Source organism: Pelophylax lessonae (genome assembly GCF_965119305.1).
Source record: "Pelophylax lessonae genome assembly, chromosome: 2".
NCBI classification, from domain to species: Eukaryota; Metazoa; Chordata; class Amphibia; order Anura; family Ranidae; genus Pelophylax; species Pelophylax lessonae.
The window spans coordinates 722627470-722654716 of NC_138769.1; the positions used below are offsets into that span (position 1 = coordinate 722627470).

Consider the following 27247-nt stretch of genomic DNA (forward strand, 5'->3'; position numbering starts at 1 on the left):
CCAAAAATGACAGAAATCTTTCCCTTTGTTAGTAAACGCGATAACTTTTGCGCAAACCAATCAAAATACGCTTTTTGCGATTTTTTTTACCAAACATAGGTAGCATAAAACAAATTGGCTGAAAATTTTAAAAAATTTTGATTTTTACATTTTTTTTTTTTTGGGGAATTTCATATAAAAAAAAGGGAAAAATATTGTTATTTTTGCAAAATGTACGCTCTTTTTTTGTTTATAGCGCAAAAAGTAAAAATCGCACGGGTGATCAAATACCACCAAAAGAAAGCTCTGTTTGTGGGAAAAAAAGGACGCCAAATTTGTTTAGATACCGCGTCGCACGACCGCGCAATTGTCTGTTAAAGTCACGCAGTGCCGAATCGCAAAATACCCCCTGGTCGTTTAGCAGGAAAATCCTCCGGGGCTTAAGTGGTTAATTGGGAGGAATAACATCCAATCGTTTGTGTCATTGGGGGGAACCGTGTCCCATTGTTGGTGTCAATGAATGAAATAGTGCCCCAAGGGCCAGGTAAAAGCAGGCAAAGGGCCACATCCGGCCCCTAGGCCTCAGTTTGAAGATCACTATAATACAGCTTAGCAGTCCTTAGATGGGGGTGACTTCATTTGTTTTCTTTTTTTACATCAAAAATGTCTTTATTTTCAAAAGAAAGACAATTACAGAAGTCAGAGAATACAGAAAAAACATAAAGACGTGTATAACTCAATACATACATGTAGACTTATGAGGAATTGTTCTAACAAAGGGTTTCCTACATACTGCACATCTGTAAAGTAACTTGTTTTATAGTAATTAAGAAATCTAAATTTAGTGTGACAAATCCTGAGATCCAGGTTTAATCTCTTACAACTTCTCGTTAGCATACACGTTGAGCTAAATCAAATGTTTATTTGAATTGTTAGCTATCCTCCCCCTTTTTGCCCCCTCCCCACCCCCCCTGCATTGTGTATGGTAGCCTAAATGGTTTAGATCAGGGGTGTCAAAATCAATTTCATCGCGGGCCGCATCAGCATTATGGTTGCCCTCAAAGGGCCGGTTGTATCTGTAAGATTAGATCTCCAGAGCACCCCACACCCCCTTACACCTTTATTTGGGATGTCAAGAACCCCCCCCACCAGAAGTCAAGAGTCACCCACCCTTCCTTAAATCACACTGCACCCCCTTACCTTGTGCTGCTGCCAGGAAGTAGATGCGGGTGGATCTGGGAGAAAGTGCAGGGTCTGGACAAGAACCAGAGTAGGGCTGAAGTCTGCTGAATGCTGAGACCAGGGGAGGCAGAGGCAAGGTGGTGTTTCGGCTGCACAGAGAGGTGCAGGATCTGCAGAAGGAGTTCTGCTCTCCTCTCTGCACTGGACTGCTCAGAAGGGGGGGGGGGGGGTGTGGACAAAGATGAGCCTTACTGCAGCTACACAGAGGAGGGCAGAATCTGGCAAAGGAGTTCTGTCCTCTCTGCTGCCGACTACAGAGACAAAGTGGGGGCAAAGACAAGGGGGGATGCTGCAGCTGCAAGAGAGGTGCGGGGGCCACATGAAATGGCCTGGGGGGCCGCATTCAGCCCACGGGCCTTGTGTTTGACACCTGTGGTTTAGAGCGTAGACCAGTATCTTATTGGACTGTTTCTGGAAGATGACTTTTCCTGCTGGTTGAGTTACACAGCCTATTAGCAACCTTGTGACTGTTCTTTTTAGGCTTTTATGTCCTTTATTATCATCTGATAATCCTGCCAGTAACACACTTCCTGTCCTAGGGTGACAACGTTCACTCGCAGGAACATCTAGTCAATCGTTTTCAGATAGCTCAGCAACCATAGTGACAACAAGCAGATTTAACACTTTTGCTGCTGTAGAAATGAAGAGATGCTCCAGATGGCTGCACACCTTGTGGACTTTATCGATCAAATTCAGCTACAAAAAAATATAAAAAACACAGTGGGGGGATGAGAAGATTTGACGCATTTCATGCTATACTAGCACTTAAAGAGAAGTATGGGATTCTCTTTTTTTTTCCGGTGATGTTGGATCACTCGGTTCTGACAGCTCCCTGAGCTCTGCCCCCTCCTCGCTCATTGGAGCGCTGGGGTGGGGAGCGGCCGGCTCTCAGCGTCTTGTTGAGTGGCTGAGCCGGGTGTCGGCCCAGTTACTTGGCGGATCCTGACTCCATGGTAGTGATGACGCGGTGCCTGGACCGGCATCTGTGATGTTAGCAGAGAGTGGACCTCAGACTGCTCTCTGCTGAAAACGGGTCACAAGAGTGCAGAACGAACTGCACTCATGTGATCCATAGGAGAAGTACAGCTAAACCAGCTTTGGCTGTACATCTCCTTTAACCACTTGCCGACTAGTCACATTGACTGGATGGAATCGAACCACTTTGCCGCAGTACAGTGACGTAGACCTACGTCGCTGGACTCCTCCCCTTGTGGGCGGCGCGCGCACCGCCGGAGGCTCGCTCCCGCTGTATTCAGTCACAGCAGGAGTCGGCCCAGGGGAGGAGCGGCGGTGATGACCGCCGCTCTTCCCTGATCGTTGGGGAATCGAGTGTGGAGATCCGCCCGCTTGTGTAAACAGTGACAGGCAGGGTCAGTTTGCAGGGTTCAGCATAGCTGAACATCCAATCTGTCCTTGTGTCACTCAGTCACCTCCCCCCACACACGTTCGTAAGCACCAGGCATACATTAACCCCTCCCTCTACAATAAAAGTTAACCCCTTCCCTGCCAGTGTCATTTTTACAGCAACAGTGCATATAAATAGCAATGATTACTGCAGTAATGTCACTGGTAACCCCAAAAGTGTCAAAAATGTCAGTCAAGGGTCCGATCTGTCCGCCACAATGTCGCAGTCCCGCAAAAAAAAAAAAAAAAAACGCAGATCGCCGCCATTACTCGTTAAAAAAAAAAAAACACCAAAAATGACAGAAATCTTTCCCTTAGTTAGTAAACGCAATAACTTTTGCGCAAACCAATCAAAATAAGCTTATTGCGATTTTTTTTACCAAAAATATGTAGCAGAAAACAAATTGGCCTAAAATGTTAAAAAATTTTGATTTTTACATTTTTTGGGGGGAATTTCATATAAAAAAAAAATGTGAAAAATATTGTTATTTTTTCAAAATTGTCGCTCTTTTTTTGTTTATAGCGCAAAAAGTAAAAATCGCACAGGTGATCAAATACCACCAAAAGAAAGCTCTGTTTGTGGGGAAAAAAACACGTCAATTTCGTTTGGGTACGGCGTTGCACGACCGCGCAATTGTCAGTTAAAGTTGCACAGTGCCGAATCGCAAAAAGTGGTTAACCACTTGCCAACCGCCCGCCGAAGTTTTACTGCAGCAGGCTGGCTGGGCTGTGCGAAACGACATAGGGGTACGTTGGTTCGTGGGAGTGGAGCTTGGTGACGAGCGCCCGCCGGCGGCGGCACACTCCTGCTCCCACTAGGCAGCAGGGATGCCGATCCACGGGACCGGCGGCCACGATTGCCGCTGAGCAAACGCTCCCTGCTGAGAGAGAAGGACGGTTAAGGGCCATACACACTATAGGATTTTCTGAAGACTTTTTCCTTCAGATTTACCTTTTCTATGTAGTGCAAGGGCCTGCCGGATTGCATACAAATTGAAAGTGTTTGGGCTTGACCTCATATTATATGGTTTTGGTAAATCTAAAAGGTAAAAGTCTTCAGAAAATCTTATAGTGTGTATGGCCCATTAGCTGTTGTAAACACAGCTGACCATTGTTCTCTCTGAAATGATCACAGAGCGCCTGTGATCCTTCTATATAGGAACGCAGGTCTCCATGATCATTTCAAAAGTTCCTCCCCCATACAGTTAGAAAACACTCCCCTAGGCTCACACTTAACCCTTTGATCACCCCTAAGTTAACCCCTTCCCTGCCAGTGTCATTATTACAGTAACAGTACATATGTATAGCACTGATTATGTAGTAATGTCACTGGTCCCCCAAAAAGTGTCAAAAATGTCAGTTAGGGGTCCAATCTGTCCACCGCAATGTCGCAGTCCCGACATTGGGAAAAAAAAAAAAAAAAAGGCTGATCGCCGCCATTACTAGTAGAAAAAAAAATGTAAAAAATAAAAAATTACATAAATCTTTCCCGTAGTTTGTAGATGCGATAACTTTTGCTCAAACCAATATTGCTAATTTTTCTTTACCAAAAATATGTAGCAGAAAACAAATTAGCCTAAAATTATGAAAAAAAAAAAAATGTATTATTTTTTTGGAAATGTTATACAGCAGAATGTAAAAAAATATTGTTTTTTTTTTTTTCCAGAATTATTGCTATTTTATTGTTTATAGCGCAAAAAATAAAAAATCGCAGAGGTGATCAAATACCACCAAAAAAAGGCTCTATTTGTGGGGAAAAAAGGACATCAATTTTATTTTACTACAGCGTCGCACGACCGTGCAATTTTCAGTGCCGAAGTGCAAAAAAATGGCCTGGTCATTAAGGGGGCAAATCCTTCCGGTCCAGAACTGGTTAATCATAACACTTATTATAATTAAACATAGCATGAAACGCGTCGGTACACTCCCCCCCCCCCCCAATGTGATTTTATATTTTTGTAGCCGAATTTGATGAATGAAGTCCACAAGGTGTGCAGCCATCCACAGCATCTCTTCACTTCTATAGTTTGGCCGGTGATCCAGGCTAGCACCCTTACGGAGTGGCAGAGCAGTGAATGAAAACGGAGAAGCGGTGTAAATCTTCTTCTCTCCAAGTCTCTTTTGCTGCTGCTTTAATTCTGCTTTAGAGTGGAGGATAGTTTATAGTTTGTCCCAGATTTCACATGGAAGTGATTACCAGCCACCCCAGTCACTGCTACTGTATGATGAGATAAGACAATAAATGACATTCATACCTTGGCTGGCAATGAAGCCCTCTCTGAATGGCACCAGGCATAATACTGGGGCTCCTGACTTGCAGATGGTCTGTACGGGAACTCTGAAACAAGAAATGTTATGATAAATAGAAAAGCTCTCGCGCTAAAAAATCCTTCAGGCCCCGTTCACACTGGGGCAACGCTACTTTGCCGGGCAACCTCATAGGTTGCGGCGCGCTGCTCGCCCCGCGACCTCGGAGCGGCCGGCACGGACTTCATAACATTGAAGTCTATGCAGGTCGCTCCGGGTCGCCCCAAAGAATCTCCGGACCCTTTTTTTAAGTCGGAGTGACTTGTGTCGCTCCTATTAGAACGGGTCCGCAGCTTCTCTATGGAAGACGACCTGTCAGGCGACCAGGTCGCCTGACAGGTCGCTCCAGTGTGAACGGGGGCTCACACAATGGTGTAAATGTGACAATCAAAACAACAAATCTGTGTGCAGCAGCTTCAAAATAGAAATAAATGTCCAAAAGTGAAAAGGCATACTCCCACAAGCTGCGCAAAAATACCCTTAAACAGAGTAAGTGCTCAAATATGTGCATAAGTTGATCACTGTGTAAAATATCAGAAAATCAATGAAGATACCAAAAAATGCATATTAACCACTTTACCAACGGAGGATTTTGCTGTCTTAAGTCTGGGCCACTTTTTGCGATTTGGCACTGTGCGACTTTAACTGACAATTGCGCGGTCGTGCGACGCCGTACCCAAACAAAATTTACGTCCTTTTTTTTCCCCACAAACAGAGCTTTCTTTTGGTGGTATTTGATCACCTGTGCGATTTTTACTTTTTGCGCTATAAAAAAAAAAAAAAAGCGTAAATTTTGAAAAAATAACAATATTTTTCACATTTTTTTATATGAAATTCCCCCGAAAAAATGTAAAAATCTAATTTTTTTTTAAATTTTTGGCCAATTTGTTTTCTGCTACCTATGTTTGGTAAAAAAAAATTCAAGTTAGACTTACCGGTAACTTGTTTTCCAATAGTCTTTCAGGACAGCACCTTAGAGAGATGGCTCCTCCCTCTCCTCATCAGGAAACACCCCATCCACCAGATTTTAAAAGGAGGCTTCTCCCACCATTCATCAGTTTGTAGAAGAGTACCTCCGGCCCATGCTGGAACACATAAACAGATATGGTTAATCACAGCAATACATTTTATACAATAGGGCGGGATCCTCCTGCTGTCCTGAAAGACTATTGGAAAACAAGTTACCGGTAAGTCTAACTTGAATTTTCCCTAAAACGTCTTTCAGGACAGCACCTTAGAGAGGATTATCGAGACTTACTCAATTTAGGGAGGGACCACAGCTTGCAGGACCTTTCTGCCAAAAGCCTGATCTTCAGCTGCCAAAAGGTCCAACCTATAGTGTCTTGCAAATGTAAAGTAGCTTGACCACGTAGCCGCTTTGCAGATCTGATCTGGAGTGGCACCAGCTTTCTCTGCCCATGTAGTGGCTAACGCTCTAGTAGAGTGAGCTCTGATCCCCTGTGGGGGAGACAATTTCATTTGGGAGTAAGCCTCTGAAATAGCGGATCTGAGCCATCTGGCTATTGATCCTTTTGATGCCTGGCGACCTTTTTTGTTGCCAGAGAAAAGAACAAAAAGAGAGTTTGATGATCTAAACTCTTTAGTAACCTCCAAGTAGTGTATAAGAACCCTTCTTACATCTAGGTAGTGAAAGCTTTCTTCCTTATCTCCTGATGGATTAGGGCAGAAGGTAGGTAACACAATTTCTTGTGAGCGGTTTCTCGTTGAAGCTACTTTTGGGAGAAACCCTGGATCCGTCTTGAGAATTATCCTGTCTGGATATATGGACAAGAAAGGTTCGATAGCTGATAAAGCATGTAATTCACTGATTCTTCTTGCTGATGTTATTGCCACCAAGAAGACCGTCTTGAGGGTAAGGTTTTTTAGTGTAACCGTTTCTAGTGGTTCAAAAGGTTCCTTTGTGAGGGCCTGAAGAACCACCGACAAGTCCCATTTGGGGAAGCTTCTGACAGGCACTGGTCTGGAGCGGGTAAGGGCCCTGAAGAATCTGATGATTAAAGATTCTGAAGAAATGGGCCTTTCCAAGAATACCCCCAGGGCTGTAACTTGTACCTTGAGGGTACTTACTGCCAAACCTTTTCCTGCGCCCTCCTGTAGGAACTCCAAAATTGAAGTAATACTGTTCAATTTTTGATCTTTCGATTCACACCAGGTATTATATGTCTTCCAAACTTTTGCATATATATTCCTTGTGACTTTTTTCCTACTGGAAAGTAGAGTAGCAATTAATGCGTCTGAAAATCCTTTCCTTTTCAGCAGTTGCTCCTCAGATACCAGGCGGTGAGCTTTAGCTTTTCCACTTCTGGATGATAGACTGGACCTTGAAGCAGTAGGTCTTGACGAAGAGGGAGCTGAAAAGCAGGTTTGACTGATAGTTGAAGGACAGTCGAAAACCAAACCCTTTTGGGCCAATAAGGTGTGATCAGGATCACTGAGGCTCTTTCCATTTGGATTTTTCTCAATACCAACGGAATGAGCTGGAAGGGGGGGAAGGCATACCCCAACCTGAACCTCCAGGGATGTGCCAGGGAATCTACTCCCAGAGAGTTGTCGTTTCTGTGGAGTGAGAAGTAAAGTGGAAGTTTTGCGTTTTCTTTCGTTGCAAACAGATCCACCTCTGGCTTTCCCCAAGTCTTGGTTATCAACATGAAGACTTCTGGGTTCAAGCTCCATTCTGCTTCTCGGATCTTCTGCCTGCTTAAATAATCCGCCACACTGTTTAGTGTACCTTTTAGGTGGATTGCTGACAAGGAAAGTAACTGCCTTTCCGCCCATTGCAGAATTTCCGTTGCCAAAAGCTGTAGGGTTTTGCTTCTTGTGCCCCCTTGCTTGTTTAGATATGCCACTGTAGTGGCGTTGTCTGAAAGGACTTGAACATGAGTCCCCTGAAGATTTTGAGAGAAGGCAGTTAGGGCTAGGCCGACTGCCTTTAATTCCTTCCAATTTGAGGATTTTCTTGTCTCGGTCTGAGACCAAACCCCCTGTGCCAGGTTTTGGTTCCAGTGGGCTCCCCACCCCCACCTGCTGGCATCCGTTGTTAACCTCTGGTCTGCCGGGAAGGACCAGGCCAAACCCTGAGACAAGGTTATCCGATTTCTCCACCACCAAAGGGACCTCTTGACCTTGGTGGGGATTTTTACCTTTAAGTCCAAAGTCTCTGGATTGTGATCCCAGATTCTGAGGAGGAAATATTGGAGTGGTCGAAAATGCAGCCTTGCCCATTGGACAGCTGGAATTGATGCAGTCAGGTTTCCAAGGACTGACATGATCTCTCTGATCGACCACCACTGATTTGTTTGTAGCCTTGCTACCAAATTCTGTATTTTGACCTGTTTGTCTTCTGGTAGGAAGATTCTTTGTTCCACAGAGCATAACTGAAACCCTAGGAACTGAACCCGCTGAGCCGGTGTGAGATTAGATTTCTTGATGTTCACTATCCATCCCAGAGCTTCTAGATGACCTCTTGCCTTGTGCAGGTCCTCTTGAAGTTTTTCCTTTGACGGGGCAAAGAAAAGCAGGTCGTCCAGGTAAGGCACCACAGAGATTCCCTGAAGGCGGAGGGGAGCTAGACACTCTGCCATTACCTTCGTAAAAATACGAGGGGAGGATGATAGCCCGAAAGGGAGTGCTTTGAATTCATTGTGTTTTGTTGGTTGACACAGGAGGATGGAAGAGAACACCTCCTTTCCCTTTGGGTTTTTGTGTCGACCAGTTTCTTCTCTTCTCCTGGGGTCTGCTATTTTGCTGAGCTTTTTGAGGTCGAAAAAGCTTCTTTGCTGCCTGTTTCTTCTTCACAGGAAAAGACTTCTTTTTGTCTGCTGTTCTATCTAGAACAGAGTCTAGCCCAGGCCCGAATAGTAGATCCCCTTGAAAAGGAAGTCCACACAGCTTATGTTTAGAAGCTGTATCTCCAGGCCATGTCTTTAACCAAAGAGCCCTTCTGGCTGAGTTGGATAAAGCTGCAGATCTTGCTGTCATCTTCACTGACTCTGCTGAAGCGTCAGCAATGAAGGCTATGGCCGTGGAGAGCGTGGAAAAGGAATCCAAAATTTCCTGTTTAGGTGAGTCTGCTGTGATGTGTGCTTTTAGCTGGCTAAGCCAGTATTCCAAATTCCTGGACACACAGGTTACTGCCATGGCAGGTTTCAGACTCCCCATGATGGATTACCAGGATCTCTTAAGTTGCTGGTCCATCTTCTTATCCATGGGATCCCTCAGTATTCCCATGTCTTCAAATGCTAAGTCTGTTGACCTAGAAACCTGGGAGAAGGCTGCATCAATCTTTGGCATCTTATTCCAGGGAGCTCCTGGGTCCTCATCAAAAGGAAATCGCCTTTTAAAGGCTTTAGGGAAGAAGGTTTTCTTTTCCGGATCAGCCCACTCATGTTTTATTGCATCTGAGATGGTCTGATGCACTGGGAAGATATGGCCCTTAGGCTCTTCCAAGCCTGCATACATTTTGTCATGTAGGGACAGTTCCTTCTTTTCCTCCTCTAGACCCAGGGTGATGTAAACTGCCCTCAGGAGACCATCCACTTGCTCTAAGGATAGTTTGTATTTAGTGGGCCTGCTTTGTGCCCCTCCCTCCTCTTCTTCCTCTGAATCCTCCTTGGAATGTGAGGGGGAATTATCTCCTTGGGTGGAAGGAACCCCTTCTGTCCCCACCGAAGGAAGCAATTGTGAACCCTGAGAGGACAGTGAGGCTGATGGCTGACTCAGGGCAGGGTCCTGTAGGGATGACCGAAAAGATTGGATGGTAGCATCCAATTCCTTCCTTACAGATGCGACTAAATCGCCACAAACTGTAGATGCTTCTTCCTTTACTAGTGCATCAATACATCCCTGGCAAAGTGTCTTTTTCCAACTTTCCGACAACTTTGCTTTGCATGAAGGACACTTTCTCTTGAAAACAGTTTCAGAGCTTTTAGCCTGGAAGACATGAATGGGAAAACATACACATGCTTCTTAAAAGTCAGCCTGATTCTCAGGGCCACCAAAGGTGCACAGAAAGACATTTAAAGGGAAGTCCCATGTGCCCTGACAGGCCCCCAGCCACCGGGGGGAAAGATAAAAGGGATGGAGAGAGACCCCACAGTAAGATAGGCCATATAAAGATACCCCTTACCTGGGCCTTACTGGTGCCTGTGCCTGTCCCACTCGCTGAAGAAGCTTCCATCGCTTGGCAGCGGTATCACCCGTGGCTTCGGTACCGGTTCCGGAGACCAAAGCGCACCTGCACTGGACCGGATCCGGAATAAGGCACCAGCTTGCTCCTCCCTTCTTCCTCTGCGTCCGGCGGAAATGACGCCATACGCCCCCTGCAGAATGCTGCCCTTTCCGGAACCTCACTTCCGGTCCGGACGAGCGTCACTCGATCCGGAGAAATGGCGGCAAATTTGAAAAAAAGGCGGCGGACCTAAGAAAAATCGCTCCGCTCCTCCAAGATGCCTTCCCAGGGCTGTGCTCTGCGGGGTCTTGACTCAGCCTAGAGCACTGAAGAGGAAGAAGGAGCCCATGCACTGCAGTCGGTCGCGTGAATGGGAGAAGCAATCGTCTCCAAAAAAGGGTAGGTGGACGTAGGAAGCCCGGTCTCTCAGGATAGCACCTTAAGAGCCCAGCTCCCCACAGAGGTGTTCCTCGGCCGGAGGAAACACAAAAACTGATGAATGGTGGGAGAAGCCTCCTTTTAAAATCTGGTGGATGGGGTGTTTCCTGATGAGGAGAGGGAGGAGCCATCTCTCTAAGGTGCTGTCCTGAAAGACGTTTTAGGGAAAATCACAATAAGCGTATTTTGATTGGTTTGAGCAAAAGTTATTGCGTTTACTAAGGGAAAGATTTCTGTCATTTTTGGTGTTTTTTTTAACGAGTAATGGCGGCGATCTGCGTTTTTTTTTTGCGGGACTGTGACATTGCGGCGGACAGATCGGACCCTTGACTGACATTTTTGACACTTTTGGGGGTACCAGTGACATTACTGCAGTAATCAGTGCTATAAATATGCACTGTTACTGTAAAAATGACACTGGCAGGGAAGGGGTTAATTTTATTGGAGAGGGAGGGGTTAATGTATGCCTGGTGCTTACTGACGTGTGTGGGGGGGAGGGGACTATGTGACACAGGGACAGATCGGATGTTCAGCTATGCTGAACCCTGCAATCTGACCCTGTCTGTCACTTAGGAGATCCGCCCGCTTTGTTTACACAAGCGGGCGGATCTCCACACTCGATTCCCCGACAATCGGGGAAGAGCAGCGGCAATCGCTGCTGCTCCTCCCCTGGCCCGACTCCCGCTGTGACTGAATACAGCGGGAGCGAGCCTCCGGCGCCGGGGAATGTCTGCCGACGTAGTACTACGTCGTCAGACGTTATCGAGCCACTTTGCCGCAGTAGTGCTCTAGTGAGCAGACGGCAAGTGGTTAAAGCGGAGTTCCGGCCACAAAATCTATTTTGGGCCATCCGCTTGCTAAGGGGAACCTAAAAGAGAAATGGATAGTGCCGATTTTTTTTTTTGATCACTTACCTTATTATAGAAGAAAATATACTCACCTTCCTTCCACTTCCTCCCTCTGCGGCCGCCGCGCCGTCACTTCCTCTTTGCATTGATTCCTGGGAGCTGAACGTCATCGCTCCCAGGAATCAATGCACCTGCACCGGCCCTGCTTGTCACTGCCGGTGCAGGCGCGGCATTCACTGCTAAACAGCTTCTAGGCATGCCCAGAAGCTGTGCAGGGATGCCGCGCCTGCACCAGAAGTGGCGATCGGGCCGGTGCAGTGCATTGTGGGACTCCGACGTCACAGAAGAGGACACAAAGAGGGACGCTGTGGCTTCAGCTGCCCACACCTGAGATGGCAGCGCTGGAGAAGAACTTTTCAAGGTAAGTATTTCTTCTTACAGGTAAGTGCGACCCGGGACAGTTCAGAGGCTATCCATTGTGGAATGTACTAGCCCTGACTGTCCCGGGGGTATTTTTAGCTCATATTGACCCCCCCAAGGCCGGAACTCCGCTTTAATGGTATAATAATAAAAATGTGCATAAAAAAAAAACAAAAAAAAACATGTCCACGTTAATTCAACGTGCTCAATTAGTGATTGGTAAAATGAAAGTTCCGGGCTGAATAGTGGGCCACCACTTAAGTCCACCGTCTCCGTGATTTCACTCCCATCAGCAGGCAACTCACCCCAACTAGTTGCCCCCGATTTTCATGGTCAGGGCTACAAGCGCAGTGTAAAACACAGTTATATCCAGAGATCCTCCTTAGATTGCCAACTCAGACCGAGCTTCTCCTCTCCCATGTAATACAAGAGGAAATAAAGGGAAACCCACTAGTGCAATACAGTTTTAGTGCCGGTTCACACTGGGGCGACCTGTGAGGCGACCTGGTCGCCTCACAGGTCGCCGCAGGTCGCCTCCCATAGGGAAGCTGCGGACCCGTTCTAATAGGAGCGACACAAGTCGCTCTGACCTAGAAAAAGGGTCCGGAGCTTCTTTGGGGCGACCAGGAGGCGACCGCCATAGACTTCAATGTTATGAAGTCCGTGGCGGCCGCTCCGAGGTCGCGGCGCGCGATCTCGGAGGTCGCCCCTGCAAGTAGCGTCGCGGTAATGTGAACCGGCGCTTAAACTCAAATGTTTATTGATATTAAATCCAACATAATTGCACTCACATAACATAAAACATTTAGCGCATGTAAAATAGGGGTCTGGGGTGTTCTCCACGTCCTCACCACCTCCATGCTTGACAATGTCGGATATGATGAAACACGTCGGTCGTGGCTACACGGCAGATCAGGGAGGTGATCGGGTGATCGGCGGCGGTTCCTCTATGTCTGGTGAACCAGCATGGAGGTGGTGAGGACGTGGGAAACACCCCAGACTCCTATTTTACATGCGCTGACTGCCGGTTCACAGTGATCCGACTTGTCAGGCGACTTGGACAAGTAGCTTCCAATGCTGTGCAATGGAACCGTTCTAATCAGAGCGACTCAAGTCGCTCCGACTTAGAAAAAGGTTCCTGCACTATTTTTTGGCAAAGCCGGAGCAACTTGCATTGACTTCCATTATGGGAAGTCGTTGCAAGCTGCGCCGAAGTCGCGCTGCACGGGCGACTTCATTAGTCGCCCGAACTCGGGATGACTTTGAGTCGGATCAGTGTGAACCGACTCTAAGTGTTTTATGTTATGTGAGTGAAATTATGTTAGCTTTAATATCAATAAACGTTTGAGTTTAAAACTGTATTGCACTAGTGGGTTTCCCTTTGTTTCCTCTTGTATTACATGGGGGAGGAGAAGCTCGGTCTGAGTTGGCAATCTAAGGAGGATCTCTGGATATAACTGTGTTTACACTGCGCTTGTAGCGCTGACCATGAAAATGGGGGGCAACTAGTTGGCAGCTGATGGGAGTGGAATCAAGGAGGCAGTGGACTTAAAGCGGAGTTCCGGGCACAAAATCGATCTTTTTTTTTTGTGCCCGTCCGCTTGTTCTCCTTCACCTGAAAAGGAATTGGATAGTTAGGTTTTTTTTTTTTTTAACTCACCTTGTAATTGGAGATCGAATATACTCACCTATTCTTCACTTCATCCCTCTGTGCCGCGGCTCCGCCGTCACTTCCTGGCTTGCAATGATTCCTGGGAGCTGAACGTCATCGCTCCCAGGAATCAATGCGACTGCACCGGCCCCGCTCGTCACTTCTGGGCATGCCCAGAAGCTGTGGAGGAATGCGGCGCCGCACCGGAAGTGACGAGAGGGGCCGGTGCAGGCGCATTCTGGGAGAAGAAGACGCGGAAGAAGACGCAGAAGAGGACCGCGCCGGCTTCAGCTGCCCACAAGAGAGATGGCAACGCTGTGGAAGAAATTTTATAAGTGAGTATTTCTTCTTGCAGGTAAGTGCAAACCGGGACAGATCAGAGGCTAGCCATTGTGGAATGTACTAGCCCTGACTGTCCCGGGGGTATGTTCACTGAAAATTTTCTTCTGTGCCTGGAACTCCGCTTTAAGTGGTGGCCCACTATTCAGCCCGGAACCTTCATTTCACCAATCACTAATTGAGCACGTTGAATTAATGTGGACTTTTTTTTTTTTGCACTTTTGAGTTATGTACATTTTTATTATTATACCATTAATATGCATTTTTTTGGTATCTTCATTGATTTGCTGCTATTTTATACAGTGATCAACAGCCCCCGACATCAGTACTCCTCTCAATAGACCTTAGTCCTGATGCAAGTAGTGGGCTGGGCTCTTGAGAGGAGGTTTAAAAATACCGAAATGGTATATAGATGTAGATGGATAGAGAATCTGGTGTTCCTAAGCAGAATGTATTTTCATGTAGGCCACCCTAAGTACTGCCCACACGTTATACTGAGCCCCATGATTGAATGAAGTGAAATGCAATGAATGAAAGGGGTGGGCCAGGAACAATAAGGCTGGAGAAGAAACAGCTACATAATACCAGGACGTCCTCCAGCCAGGAAAGGAGGCGGGCTCTATCTGACTTGTTGCATCCTCTTAACCACTTTACCACCGGAGGATTTTGCTGTCTTCCGTCCAGGCCACTTTTTGCGATTCGGCGCTGTGACTTCAACTGACAATTGCGTGGTCGTGCGACGCCGTACCCAAACGAAATTTACGTCCTTTTTTTCCCACAAACAGAGCTTTCTTTTGGTGGTATTTGATCACCTGTGCGATTTTTACTTTTTGCGCTATAAACAAAAAAAGAGCGTTTATTTTGAAAAAATAACAATATTTTTAACATTTTTTTATATGAAATTCCCCCCAAAAAAGATGTAAAAACCAATTTTTTTAAACATTTTTGGCCAATTTGTTTTATGCTACATATGTTTGGTAAAAAAAAATCGCAATAAGCGTATTTTGATTGGTTTGCGCAAAAGTTATTGCGTTTACTAACAAAGGGAAAGATTTCTGTCATTTTTGGTGGGTTTTTTTTTAACGCGTAATGGCGGCGATCTGCGATTTTTTTTGCGGGACTGCGACATTGCGGCGGACAGATCGGACCCTTGACTGACATTTTTGACACTTTTGGGGGTACCAGTGACATTACTGCAGTAATCAGTGCTATAAATATGCACTGTTACTGTAAAAATGACACTGGCAGGGAAGGGGTTAATTTTATTGGAGAGGGAGGGGTTAATGTATGCCTGGTGCTTACTGACGTGTAGGGGGGGAGGTGACTGTGTGAGTCATGGACAGATCGGATGTCCAGCTATGCCGAACAGTCCGATCTGTCACTCCCTGTCACTATGGAGATCCGCCCGCTGTGTTTACACACAGCGGGCGGATCTCCAGACTCGATCCCCGACGATCGGGTAAGAGCAGCGGCGAACGCCGCTGCTCCTCCCCTGGCCCGACTCCCGCTGTGAATGAAAACAGCGGGAGCGAGCCTCCAGAAGGGGGAGTGTCCAACGACGTTAATAGTACGTCGCTGGACGATAACGAACCACTCTGCCGCAGTAGTATTACTGTGAGCGGTTGTAGAGTGGTTAATGAACATTGTGAGAAGCTCACAGTATGCAGTGAAATCAGAGTAAGCCATTTCAGTCCAGGAGAGGAGTCTGTACAACTGTACAAGACTGAAGGGAAGGCTTTCAGCACTTGCCGACCGCCCCACGCAGATTTACTCGGTTTGGCTGTGCATAATCACCTAGATCTACGTGATTATGTGCACGCGGTCTCGGAGGCGTGCTCCCGCTGTGATTAGACACAGTGGGAGCCAAACCACCGGAGGAGTGGGCGCGATCGCCGTTGGCCCCCTTCGATCTTTAGAGAAACTGACAGGAGAGCCGCCTGCCTATGTAAACAAAGCAGGCGGCTCTCCTGTTAGACAGGCACAGTGAGATTGTGTGTCTCAGCTAAGCTGAAACACAGATCTCTGTGTGTCTCTCACAGAGAGCCCCCCTCCACCCCCCACAGTTAGTAAGCACAATTTAGGAGCACACTTAACCCCTTGATCACCCCCAGTATTAACCCCTTCCATGCCAGTGTCATTTATACAGTAACAGTACATACTTAGCACTAATAACTGTATTGGTGTCACTGGTCCCCAAAAAGTGTCAGATTTGTCCGCCGCAATGTCGCAGTCCCGCTACAAATTGCTGATCGCCGCCATTACTAATAAAAACAACAAAAAAAATAAAAAGTCCAAAAACCTATCCCAAAGTTTGTAAACGCTATAACTTTTGCGCAAGCCAATTAAACTGCACTTTTTGGGATTTTTTTTTTTACCAAAAATATGTAGCAGAATACAAATTGGCCTAAACTGATAAAAAAAATTAGATTTTTTTTTTTTTTTTTTTTTATTGGAAATGTTTTATAGCAGAAAGTAAAAAAAAATATATTTTTTTCAAAATTGTCAATTTTTTTGTTTATAGCGCAAAATCTAAAAAACTCACACAGGTGATCAAATACCATCAAAAGAAAGCTCTATTTGTGGGAATAAAAGGACATCAATTGTATTTGGGTACAGCGTCACACGACCGCGCAATTGTTAGTTAAAACAACCCAGTGCCGAATCGCAATAAATGGCCTGGTCGTTAAGGGGGTAAAACCTTCCGGGGCTGAAGTGGTTAAACAAACATCTGCCAATGCAGACCAAAGCAAAATGTTAACCCAATTCCTACCCCCATCTCGATCCAGCGATGCGCACGGAAGCATCAGCTCTTGGAGGACTCTCACTCCTTATTAGCTGAGGCAGCAGCAGGAGCCATTGGCTCCCACTGCTGTCATTTACAGTCAGTGAGCAAATCAGGAGTGGGAGAGGGTGTGAGGCTGCATGACAGCTCTGTGTGTGAATGGACACAAGAGAAGCGGCTTGGGTGCCCACAGAGCAAGCTGCTTGCTGTAGGGGCATTTGGCAGGATGGAAGCGCCAGGAATGCAGACGAAGGACCTGAGAAGAGGAAGATTGGGGCTGCTCTATGCAAAATCATTACACAAAGCAGGCAAGTATGACATGTCTGTTATTTAACCACTTACCGCATACTAACGTAGGTCTACGTCGGTAAATTTTGCGGTAGTGTACCGGGATGATGCCTCTAGCTAAAGGCACCATCCCGGTACCGTGGTTTAGAGCCGATGGTTGGCTTTCCGTCGGTACCGACCGATGCGGCTCGGGAGCCGCTCGATCGGTACCCGGGGGGGCGGGAGGGGACGTCCCCCCCCCCTCCCGCGGCTTTGCCCGGGGCTCCCGTTCCACCGGGAGCCCCGAGCACCCAGCCGGCACGTCCGCCGGCTGGATGGAGTCCCGATGAATGCCGGAAACGGCATCGATCGGGTCTCCGATGACGTAACCCGGAGGCGGCGTCCATGACGTCACTTCCGGGTTACTGTGCTGCAAAAGGCGGCAAATTTGAAAAACGGCTGTATGCAAAAATGCAGTTTTCGGCGTTTTGCATACAGGGAAGTGTAGTGGAGGGGTCTAGGGTCTTTTAGACCCTCGATCCCTCCATAAAGTGTACCTGTCACTACATATTGGTGTCACAAGGGATGTTTACATTGCTTGTGACAGCAATAAAATTGATCAGATTTTTTTTTTTTTTTTTTAAACTTTAATAAAGTTAAAAAAATAAATAAAATAAATGGGAAAAAAAAAAAAAAAAAATTTAGCCGCCCCCGTCACCGTTAGCTCGCGCACAAAAAAAACGTATACGGAAGTCGAGCCGCAAATGAAATCGCTGTTCAAACCACACATGTGAGGTATCGCCGCGATCGCCAGAGCGTGAGCAATATAAAAAAAAAAGAGCTACACTCTAACTCAAAACTGGTAACCGTTAAATAAATTTAAAGCGTCGCAGATTGAGATCTCTATTGACCGTAGTTTGTCGCGATCCCACGGGGGGGCGCAATTTTAAACTGTAACATGTTGGGTATCTATTTACTCGGCGTGACATGTTTTTTCACAATATACAAAAAAAATGGGCTAACTTTACTGTTTAGTATTTTTTAAAATTAGTGAAATGTGATTTTTCAAACATTTTCCAAAAAAATGGCGCTTTAAAGACCGCTGCGCAAATACCGCGTGATAAAAAATATTACAATGACCGACATTTTATTCTCCAGAGTCTTTGCTAAAAAATATATATATATATAATGTTTGGGGGTTCTAAGTAGTTTTCTAGGAAAAAATACTGATTTAAACTTGTAAACAAAAAGTGTCCGAAATAGGGCTGGGGCTTAAGTGGTTAAAAAGAAAAAAAAAAACAAAACAAAAACTTTATTATCGCTTTAACCCTCCCACTACGCTGCCTGCATACATAACCATCCTTGCCCTCAACACTCTGGCACCCGCTTAACACCAACCTGCACACCGGCTCAGTCTGACCCTCATCTCCCAGTAGGACCATGCCTCCAAAGTCCCCACCACCACACATGCCACCCCCTTCCTTCCCCCTTGGTGTTACTAAGCCATCACCCTCTGCTCTCCCCTTCATCCCCAATCTTGCCTGTTCTAAAATCAATGGGCACACAATAGTTGATCCCAACACACCCTAAATGTTATAAGGGATGTAAGGACAAAGGCGCTCACAGATATTTGACAGAGCATAAAAAAACAAAGCTTGATTTCCCCATCATTATGGTGGGTCATAGCCCTCTTTTCACACCTTGGATTATATATGCTCTTTCAAATGTCTTGATCTTCATGTTAATTTGATATATATATATATATATATATATATATATATATATATATATATATATATATATATATATATATATATATATATATATCTCAAATAAACATCAAGATCAAGACACTCAGACAATTGAAATATTATATATACATACACACACACACACACATACAGTACATACATACACACAGTACCCCATAAAAGTGAGTACACCCCTCACATTTCTGTAAATATTTTATATCTTTTCATGTGACAACACTGAAGAAATGACACTTTGCTACAATGTAAAGTAGTGAGTGTACAGCTTGTATAACAGTGTAAATTTTCTGTCCCCTCAAAATAACTCAACACACAGCCATTAATGTCTAAACCGCTGGCAACAAAAGTGAGTACACCCCTAAATTAAAAAGTCCAAATCAGGCCAAATTAGCCATTTTCCCTCCCCAGTGTCATGTGACTCGTTCCTGTTACAAGGTCTCAGGTGTGAATGGGTAGCAGGTGTGTCTAATTTGGTGTTATCGCTCTCACTCTCTCATACTGGTCACTGGAAGTTCAACATAGCACCTCATGGCAAAGAACTCTCTGGGGCTCTGAAAAAAATAATTGTTGCTCTACATAAAGATGACCTAGGCCAGTGATGGCGAACCTTGGCCTCCCAGATGTTTCGGGAACTACATTTCCCATGATGCTCAATTACACTGCAGAGCACATGAGCATCATGGGAAATGTAGTTCCAAAACATCTGGGGTGCCAAGGTTCTCCATCACTGACCTAGGCTATAAGAAGATTGCCAAGACCCTAAAACTGAGCTGCAGCACGGTGGACAAGACCAAACCACCATTTAACAGGACAGGTTCCATCAGAACAGGCCTCACCATGGTCAACCATGAAGGGGTGGGGGGGTCAGCCTGTCAGTGCACAGACCATACACCACACACTGCATCAAATTGGTCCGCATGGCTGTCGTCCCAGAAGGAAACCTCTTCTAAAGATTATGCACAAGAAAGCCCGCAAACGGCTTGTTGAAGACAAGCAGACTAAGGACATGGATTACTGGAACCATGTCCTGTGGTCTGATGAGACCAAGATAAACTTATTTGGTTGCACGTGCTCAGCGTCATATCCAGAGTCTTTGGGAAATAGACGTATGAGTTCTACCAGCATTGCTGCAGAGGTTGAAGGGGTGGGGGGGGGGGGGTCAGCCTGTCAGTGCTCAGACCATACGCCACACACTGCATCAAATTGGTCCGCATGGCTGTCGTCCCAGAAGGAAGCCTCTGCACAAGAAAGCCTGCAAACAGTTTTCTGAAGACAAGCAGACTAAGGACATGGATACTGGAACCATGTCCTGTGGTCTGATGAGACCAAGATAAACTTATTTGGTTCAGATGGTGTCAGGCCTATGTGGCAGCAACCAGGTGAGGAGCACAAAGACAAGTGTGTCCTGCCTAGAGTCAAGCATGGTGGTGGGAGTGTCATGGTCTGGGGCTGCATGAGTGCTGCCAGCACTGGGGAACTACAGTTCATTGAGGGAACCATGAATGCCAACATGTACTGTGACATACTGAAGCAGAGCATGATCCCCTCCCTTCGGAGACTGGGCCGCAGGGCAGTATTCCAACATGATAATGACCCCAAACACACCTCCAAGATGACCACTGCCTTGCTATAGAAGCTGAGGGTAAAGGTGATGGACTGGCCAAGCATGTCTCCAGACCTAAACCCTATTGAGCATCTGTGGGGCATCCTCAAACGGAAGGTGGAGGAGCGCATATATATATATATATATATATATATATATATATATATATACACACACACACACACACATACATACACACACACAGTATATGCCATTGGCAGGTTTACTAGGCTGAAGAAGGAAACGTCTGTTTATCCTCCCATAATCATAGTCCTGTGCATAAACAAATCTTCCCAGGACAACAGGGTGACGATGTGTGTGAGATATCTCACTTTGTGTTTCGGATGTCCAGCTGGTAGATGTTTCCATCTTGACTCCCGGCCAGGATGACGAGGCTGGAGAGGAACGTGCAGCAGTTGAAGGCATCTGACCCATCAAAAGTGAAAACCTGACAAAGAGAGAAAACTCCTCAGGATCGCTACAAAGAGGAAACATACAAAAACTCCATGGTCCTTCTTGGCTACAAAGAGAACCATTAGCAACACGGCAACCTGGTATATGGGGGGAAAATAAAAGACACCACAAAAAGCGGTTCTACACCCCTGTCTTTTCATAAGATGATCCCTCTCTGAGCTCACAAACTCCCTTCCCATATTGCAGTGCAGCTGTCTATTGACTTTCTGAATGCATTACATGTAATGGGATGTGCAGGGGTGGGGCAATGTCTGACTTCATGAAAAGTTGTTATCTGCATAAAAGTGAAATCCCCAGGTTTGGGAGGAAGATTTTATTGTGTGCCTGCATCCTGGGGTAGATTTCATCACCCCTTCCCATGCCAATTTGTAGACTTGGCTCTACAGATAAGTTCTCTTTAGGGACGTGGCTGGCAGAGGGTGAAATGGCATCTTTTAGTGTTTTACGTAGTTTCTAAGCTGGGTGGGGGATAAGCTTACTGTATGTGGCACCTAAATAGCCATTTAGGCCACTGGCCCACCAAACAGAGTGTATGGTTATGAGTAAGCGACTCCTTGTGTCGTGAAACGCGTCAACCTTTTCCCTGTCCCATGTCTTACCAGTCTTTTATAGATGCCTGTGATGAAGAATAAACTACTCCTTTTTTTATTTCAATTTTCGGAGTGCGGTCACCTTTTTTTAATGTTTGATTATTTCCATGACTATCTTGCAGAAGGGTATATACATTTTCTCTCACTTTTCCATTTGTTCTAAATAATTGATGAGATTTCCAAAAATTGCTATTAAGCGGGTTATATACAAATATCTGTATATATCCCAGACACACTATATTACCAAAAGTATTGGGACTATAACAGCTTTAACTCTTCTGGGAAGGCTGTCCACAAGGTTTAGGAGTGTGTCTATGGGAATGTTTGACCATTCTTCCAAAAGCGCATTTGTAAGGTACAGATTTTGGATGTGAAGGCCTAGCTCACAGTATCCACTCTAATTCATCCCAAAGGTGTTCTATCAGGTTGAGGTCAGGACTCTGTGCAGGCCAGTCAAGTTCCTCCACCTCAAACTCGCTCATCCATGTCTTTATGGACTTTGCTTTGTGCACGGTGCGCAGTCATGTTGGAACAGGAAGGGGCCATCCCAAAACTGTTCCCACAAAGTTGGGAGCATGAAATTGTCTAAAATGTCTTGGTATGCTGACACTTTAGGAGTTTCCTTCACTGTAACTAAGGGGCCAAGCCCAACCCCTGAGAAACAATCCCCACACCATAATCCCCCCTCCACCAAATGATATGGACCAGTGCACAAAGCAAGGTCCATAAAGACATGGATGAGTGAGTTTGGGGTGGAGGAACTTGACTGGCCTGCACAGAGTCCTGACCTCAACCTGACAGAACACCTTTGGGATGAATTAGAGTGGAGAATGCGAGCCAGGCCTTCTCGCCCACATCAGTGCCTGACCTCACAAATGCGCTTCTGGAAGAATGGTCAAACATTCCCATAGACACTCCTAAACCTTGTGGACAGCCTTCCCAGAAGAGTTGAAGCTGTTATAGCTGCAAAGGGAGGGCCAACCCAATATTGAACCCTACGGACTAAGACTGGGATGCCATTAAAGTTCATGTGCGTGTAAAAGCAGGCGTCCCAATACTTTTGGTAATATAGTGTATATATTCCTTCTAGATTGTAAGCTCTAACAAGCAGGGCCCTCTAATTCCTCCTGTATTGAATTGTATTGTAACTGTATTGTCTTCCCTCACATTGTAAAGCGCTGCGCAAACTGTTGGCGTCCTATAAATCCTGTATAATAATAATAATAATAAAATAATGGGATTTTTGACTTACCATAAAATCCATTTCTCTGATGTTCATTGACGGACACAGCTTCTTGTATTCTTAACTATTGGGTTATACTGCCCCCTACAGGAGTAGGACACTAGGCAGAAAATAATTCTGGCTACACCAATGGGCAGTCCCAGGGGGTATACTCCCTATCTCTGCTATAGTCACTCAGTTTGTTACAAGCAGTGTCAGGAGAATTATAACTCCACAGAGGGGTGGGTGCTGTGTCCACCAATGAACATCAGAGAAATGGATTTTACGGTAAGACAAAAATCCCATTTCCTTTCCTTCATTGACGGACACAGCTCCTGGTATTCTTAACCACTGGGACATCCCAAAGCAGTGTAAAACATGAGGGGTGGGAAACCGCAAAAAATTCTTAAGGCTAAACGATAGCCAACCAGGCAACAGGGGCTCAACCAAAAAACTGGAGCTCACCTGAAAAAAAAACAATACGCCCTCAAAGAGGATCAGGTCCTCTCAAACAGCAGCCTGCAAACCCTTGCGACCAAAGGAAGAATCCGCAGATGCCAACACATCCACTTTATAAAACTTTGTAAAAGTGCACCGACGACAGGAGGCCGCTTTGCAAACCTGCGTCACTGACGTCTGATGACTGAAGGCCTAGGAGGCACTAAGCGCCCTAGTAGAGTGCACCTTGACAGGAAAAGGAGGAACCTGACCCCTGATAGAATAGGCCTGAACCACCGTCTCTCTGATCCATCTAGAAAATGGTCGCAGAGGAAGTGGACAACCCTTTACGAGGTCCATCCGTGAGCACAAATAGAGATTCTGACTTCCTGAAGGATTACATAGCTATCAGGTACACCCTAATTGCCGGACCACATCCAAGGCATGCAAGACAACTTCCTTCAGATGTTTAAGCCTGGGACACAGGAAAGGCAACACAATGTCTTCATTCAAATGAAAATCAGAGACCACCTTAGGAAGGAATGACGGACAGGGAGGAAGCACCACCATTTCCCTGTGAATCACCAGATAAGGTGAATGACAGGATAACGCCGCCAGGTCTGACACCCAGCGCGCAAAGGTGGTAGCCACCAAAAAGGTTACCTTCTGGGACAGCGTAAGCAGGGGAAACTCCCAAAGGTTCTCAAAGGGAGACTGCTAGAGAACCTAAAAGTACCAAGAGAGGTACGCACCAGAGCTGTAGCTAAGAGTCGTTGGAAGAAGTCCGCCAAGGCCGACACCTGGCCCTTGATATTACTAAAGGCCAACTTCTGTTCATCCCCCCGTTGAAGGAAGGTCAAGATCCGAGTCAACGAAAAAGAGCGAGGAGGAACCCCAAGGGATTCCCACCACGTAATGTACATCTCCCACGTACGATGGTAGATCTTCCAAGAAGTAGATTTCCTAGCTTTTAACAGCGTAGGAAACCCCGATTCAGACAAACCTCCATCCTTCATTACCTGACTTTCAACAGCCAAGCCGACAAAACCAGCAACTGTAAAGCAGGCTGGAAGATTGGTACTTGGGACAGCAGATCCTCCCTGATGGGAAGCCTCCAAGGAAACGTCAGCAACCAGTCGCACCAGGTCGGCATACCAGGCCCGACGGATGCAGATTCTTGTCCCATATGATGAGAATCTAACGTTGCAAGGACCTCGTATGGAACTGCGCAAACTGGACCGCCTCAAAAAGGTTGACACCATCAGGCCCAGCACCCGCATACAAGTCCTGAAGGATGACCATCTGCTGGTCAGCAGGAGACGAACTGCAACCTGCAGTGTCAGAAGTTTGTCCGGAGGAAGAAATACTCTGGCTAAGGCTGAGTCCAGAGTCAGCCCCAGATAGTCTAGGTTCGTAGAAGGGACCAAGGCTGACTTCCGAAGATTCAGAATCCAGCCGAACTCCTGTAGAGTTAGTATGGGGATTTCCAGATTTTCCGCCAGTGCAGCTGAAGACTCTGCTCACAGAGGAGATTGTATAAATAGCCCAGGACGACGATCCCCTGCTGGCTTACTTATAGGTACTGTATACATCTCCTAAACATGCACTGTTTAGGAGATATTTACATTTCATGCAGTCAATGGCGCATGCGATCTGAAGAAACGGCAGCCCGTTCTATTTCTTCAGAGCCCTGTGCCGTGACCGGTGGCTCCTGTGCGCATGCGTGGGAGGGATGTCACGCGGCTCCCGGCCAGTAGCACAGCCAGAGTCAAGAGACCAGGAAGGAAGATGGCAGAAGATGGATGCAGCTGCCAGCGGGGATGATGAAGGCTTCGTTTGGATGTAAATGTCACATAATGTGCTAGTATGCGATGCAAAAAAATGAAGAGTTTACTTCATCTTTAATAAACATATAAACCAACAGAAGATGTGCTTACAGACTGGCGGCTGTGCAGACTGACGCCCTCCAACTTTTTATCTTCCCGTGCCAACAGCAGCAGCTTCCCTTCTGTACCGATCTCTCTGTCACCTGCAACACATTAAAAACAATTTATCTATTTCTATTTACCTTTAAATGAAGTACTGTGTGGAGAAAGGGGCTCTCTGCAGTCCTGTCCATTCTCCCCAGATCTCCGAGCCCCCCCATCCCTGCCCCATGAACCTTTTCTGTAGCACAGACCCAAGCTTTGCTTTCCCTTTATACAGCTGACGGGACTCCCACACATTTCAGCAGTATGCATGACTGGCATGCAGTTAGGAGGTAAAAGCAGAAACCCTACAAACCTTTTCCCTGCTTGGCCCTCCAGGGTTACACTGGTCGCACAGCAATGGCCTATGCAAACCTCTTCCTCCCTACTCCAGCCTGTGCCCTCTAGGTCTTTTAAAGTCTATGGAAGGAAGTGTGTCTTTCCACTGACTGCCAGGCAGCAACCTTTGCTGAGGCCAGGCTCTGTCTTGGAATTCAAAGAAACAGCTACACAGAGGACAAAGTATGTGTTACCCTGGTCTTCTCTAACACTCCATGTGAGAACTTACTAGAAGCTGCAGTTTTATCACTGTAAAGTATCACTACAAGGGTATTTTGTTAATGCCTGGAATCCAGCTTTAATACTCCATAATAATAATGATCAAATTTCTTCAGCAGTTTAAGCCAATATGTATTCTGCTACATGTTTTAGGTAAAAAAAGAAATCCCAATAAGCGCATATTGATTGGTTTGCACAAATGTTCTAGCATCTACAAACTATGATATATTTTTATGGAATTATTTTTTTTACTAGGAATGGTGGCAATCAGCGATTTTTAGCAGGTCTGCGACACTGCGGCGAACAAATCTGACACTAAGTGACATCTTTTGGGGACCAGTGACACCGATACAGTGATCAGTGCTAAAAAAATGCACTGTCACTGTACTTATGACACTGGCTGGGAAGGGGTTCATCAGGGGCGATCGAAGAGTTAACTGTGCTCCTAGGGAGTGCTTTCTAACTGTGTGGGGGTGCTTTGGCTGTGAGGAACAATTGGCGGGTCTGGCGGACCTGCTGATTGGATCCTGCTGTGTCCAGTGGGAGCTGGTCTTTGGCGGCGTGCGTGTGTACCACAGACCCAGAAGAGTGAAATCCGAGATCCGCCGCCACGCAGTATATATACCTGGGGCAGTCAGCAAGTGGTAAAAGTGATTGTAAAGGCTCACTTTTTTTTTTTTAACAAACATGTTATACTTACCTGATTTGTGCAATAGCTTTGCACAGGGCAGACCAACCCACCTCTTCTGGGGTCCCCCATGAGCACCCTTGGCTCCTCCTGCCTTTGAGTATACTCAAGAAAGCCACTTGCTAGGAGGGGTACACATGGGGTCTCAATCCCTAGCCGCACTGTGTACATGCAGTACAGCTCAGCTCTGGTTTCTGGATTTGATTGACAGCAGCAGGAGCCAATGAGGAGTCCAGTAAGGAGAGGGAGAGAGAGAGAGAGGTTGAGATTAGGAGAGAGAGAGAGAGGTTGAGATTAGGAGAGAGAGAGGAAGAGAGAGGGGGAGAGAGAGAGGGAGAGAGAGAGGAAGAGAGAGAGGAAGAGAAAGAGAGAAAGAGAAAAAAGAAAGAGAGAGAGAGAAAGAGAGAAAAAGAGAAAGAGAAAAAGAGAAAGAGAGAGAGAGAAAGAGAGAAAGAGAAAAAGAGAAAAAGAGAAAGAGAGAGAGAAAGAGAGAAAGAGAGAGAGAAAGAGAGAAAGAGAAAAAGAGAGAAAGAGAAAAAAAGAGAAAAAAAGAGAAAGAGAAAAAAAGAGAAAGAGAAAAAGAGAAAAAGAGAGAAAGAGAGAAAGAGAGAAAGAGAAAGAGAGAAAGAGAAAGAGAGAAAGAGAAAGAGAGAAAGAGAGAAAGAGAAAGAGAGAAAGAGAGAAAGAGAGAAAGAGAAAGAGAGAAAGAGAAAAAGAGAAAGAGAGAAAGAGAGAGAAAGAGAGAGAGAAAGAGAGAGAGAAAGAGAAAAAGAGAAAGAAAGAGAAAGAGAGAAAGAGAAAGAAAGAAAGAAAGAAAGAGAGAAAGAGAAAGAAAGAAAGAGAGAGAAAGAGAAAAAGAGAAAGAGAAAGAGGGAGAGGGAGAGAGAGAGAGAGACACGCCGCTGCTTTCGGGGAAATAACTGAGATCGGGCTCAGGTAAGTGTTTGGGGTAAAAAAAAAAAAAAAAAAAAAACTTTAGGCTTTACAACCACTTTAAACTGATGTGTTTTATCTGCTTTTATTGTAGTTCTATACATTTTGTCTTACAAATAAACATTTTGTATATGACAAAA

At 45.8% G+C, this 27247-nt stretch overlaps 1 protein-coding gene across 1 annotated transcript in view; it reads right to left on the bottom strand.

The window, feature by feature from the left end:
* Positions 1-27247, bottom strand: part of PAAF1 (proteasomal ATPase associated factor 1) — a 74582-nt gene that overhangs the window by 9976 nt on the left and 37359 nt on the right. Inside the window, exons 8-10 of the mRNA XM_082244294.1 lie at positions 24899-24990; positions 20570-20685; positions 4881-4963 (exon numbers count right to left, since the gene is read on the bottom strand). Of these exons, the coding sequence (XP_082100420.1) occupies positions 4881-4963; positions 20570-20685; positions 24899-24990 (291 nt within the window). The remainder of the gene's footprint in view (positions 1-4880; positions 4964-20569; positions 20686-24898; positions 24991-27247) is intronic.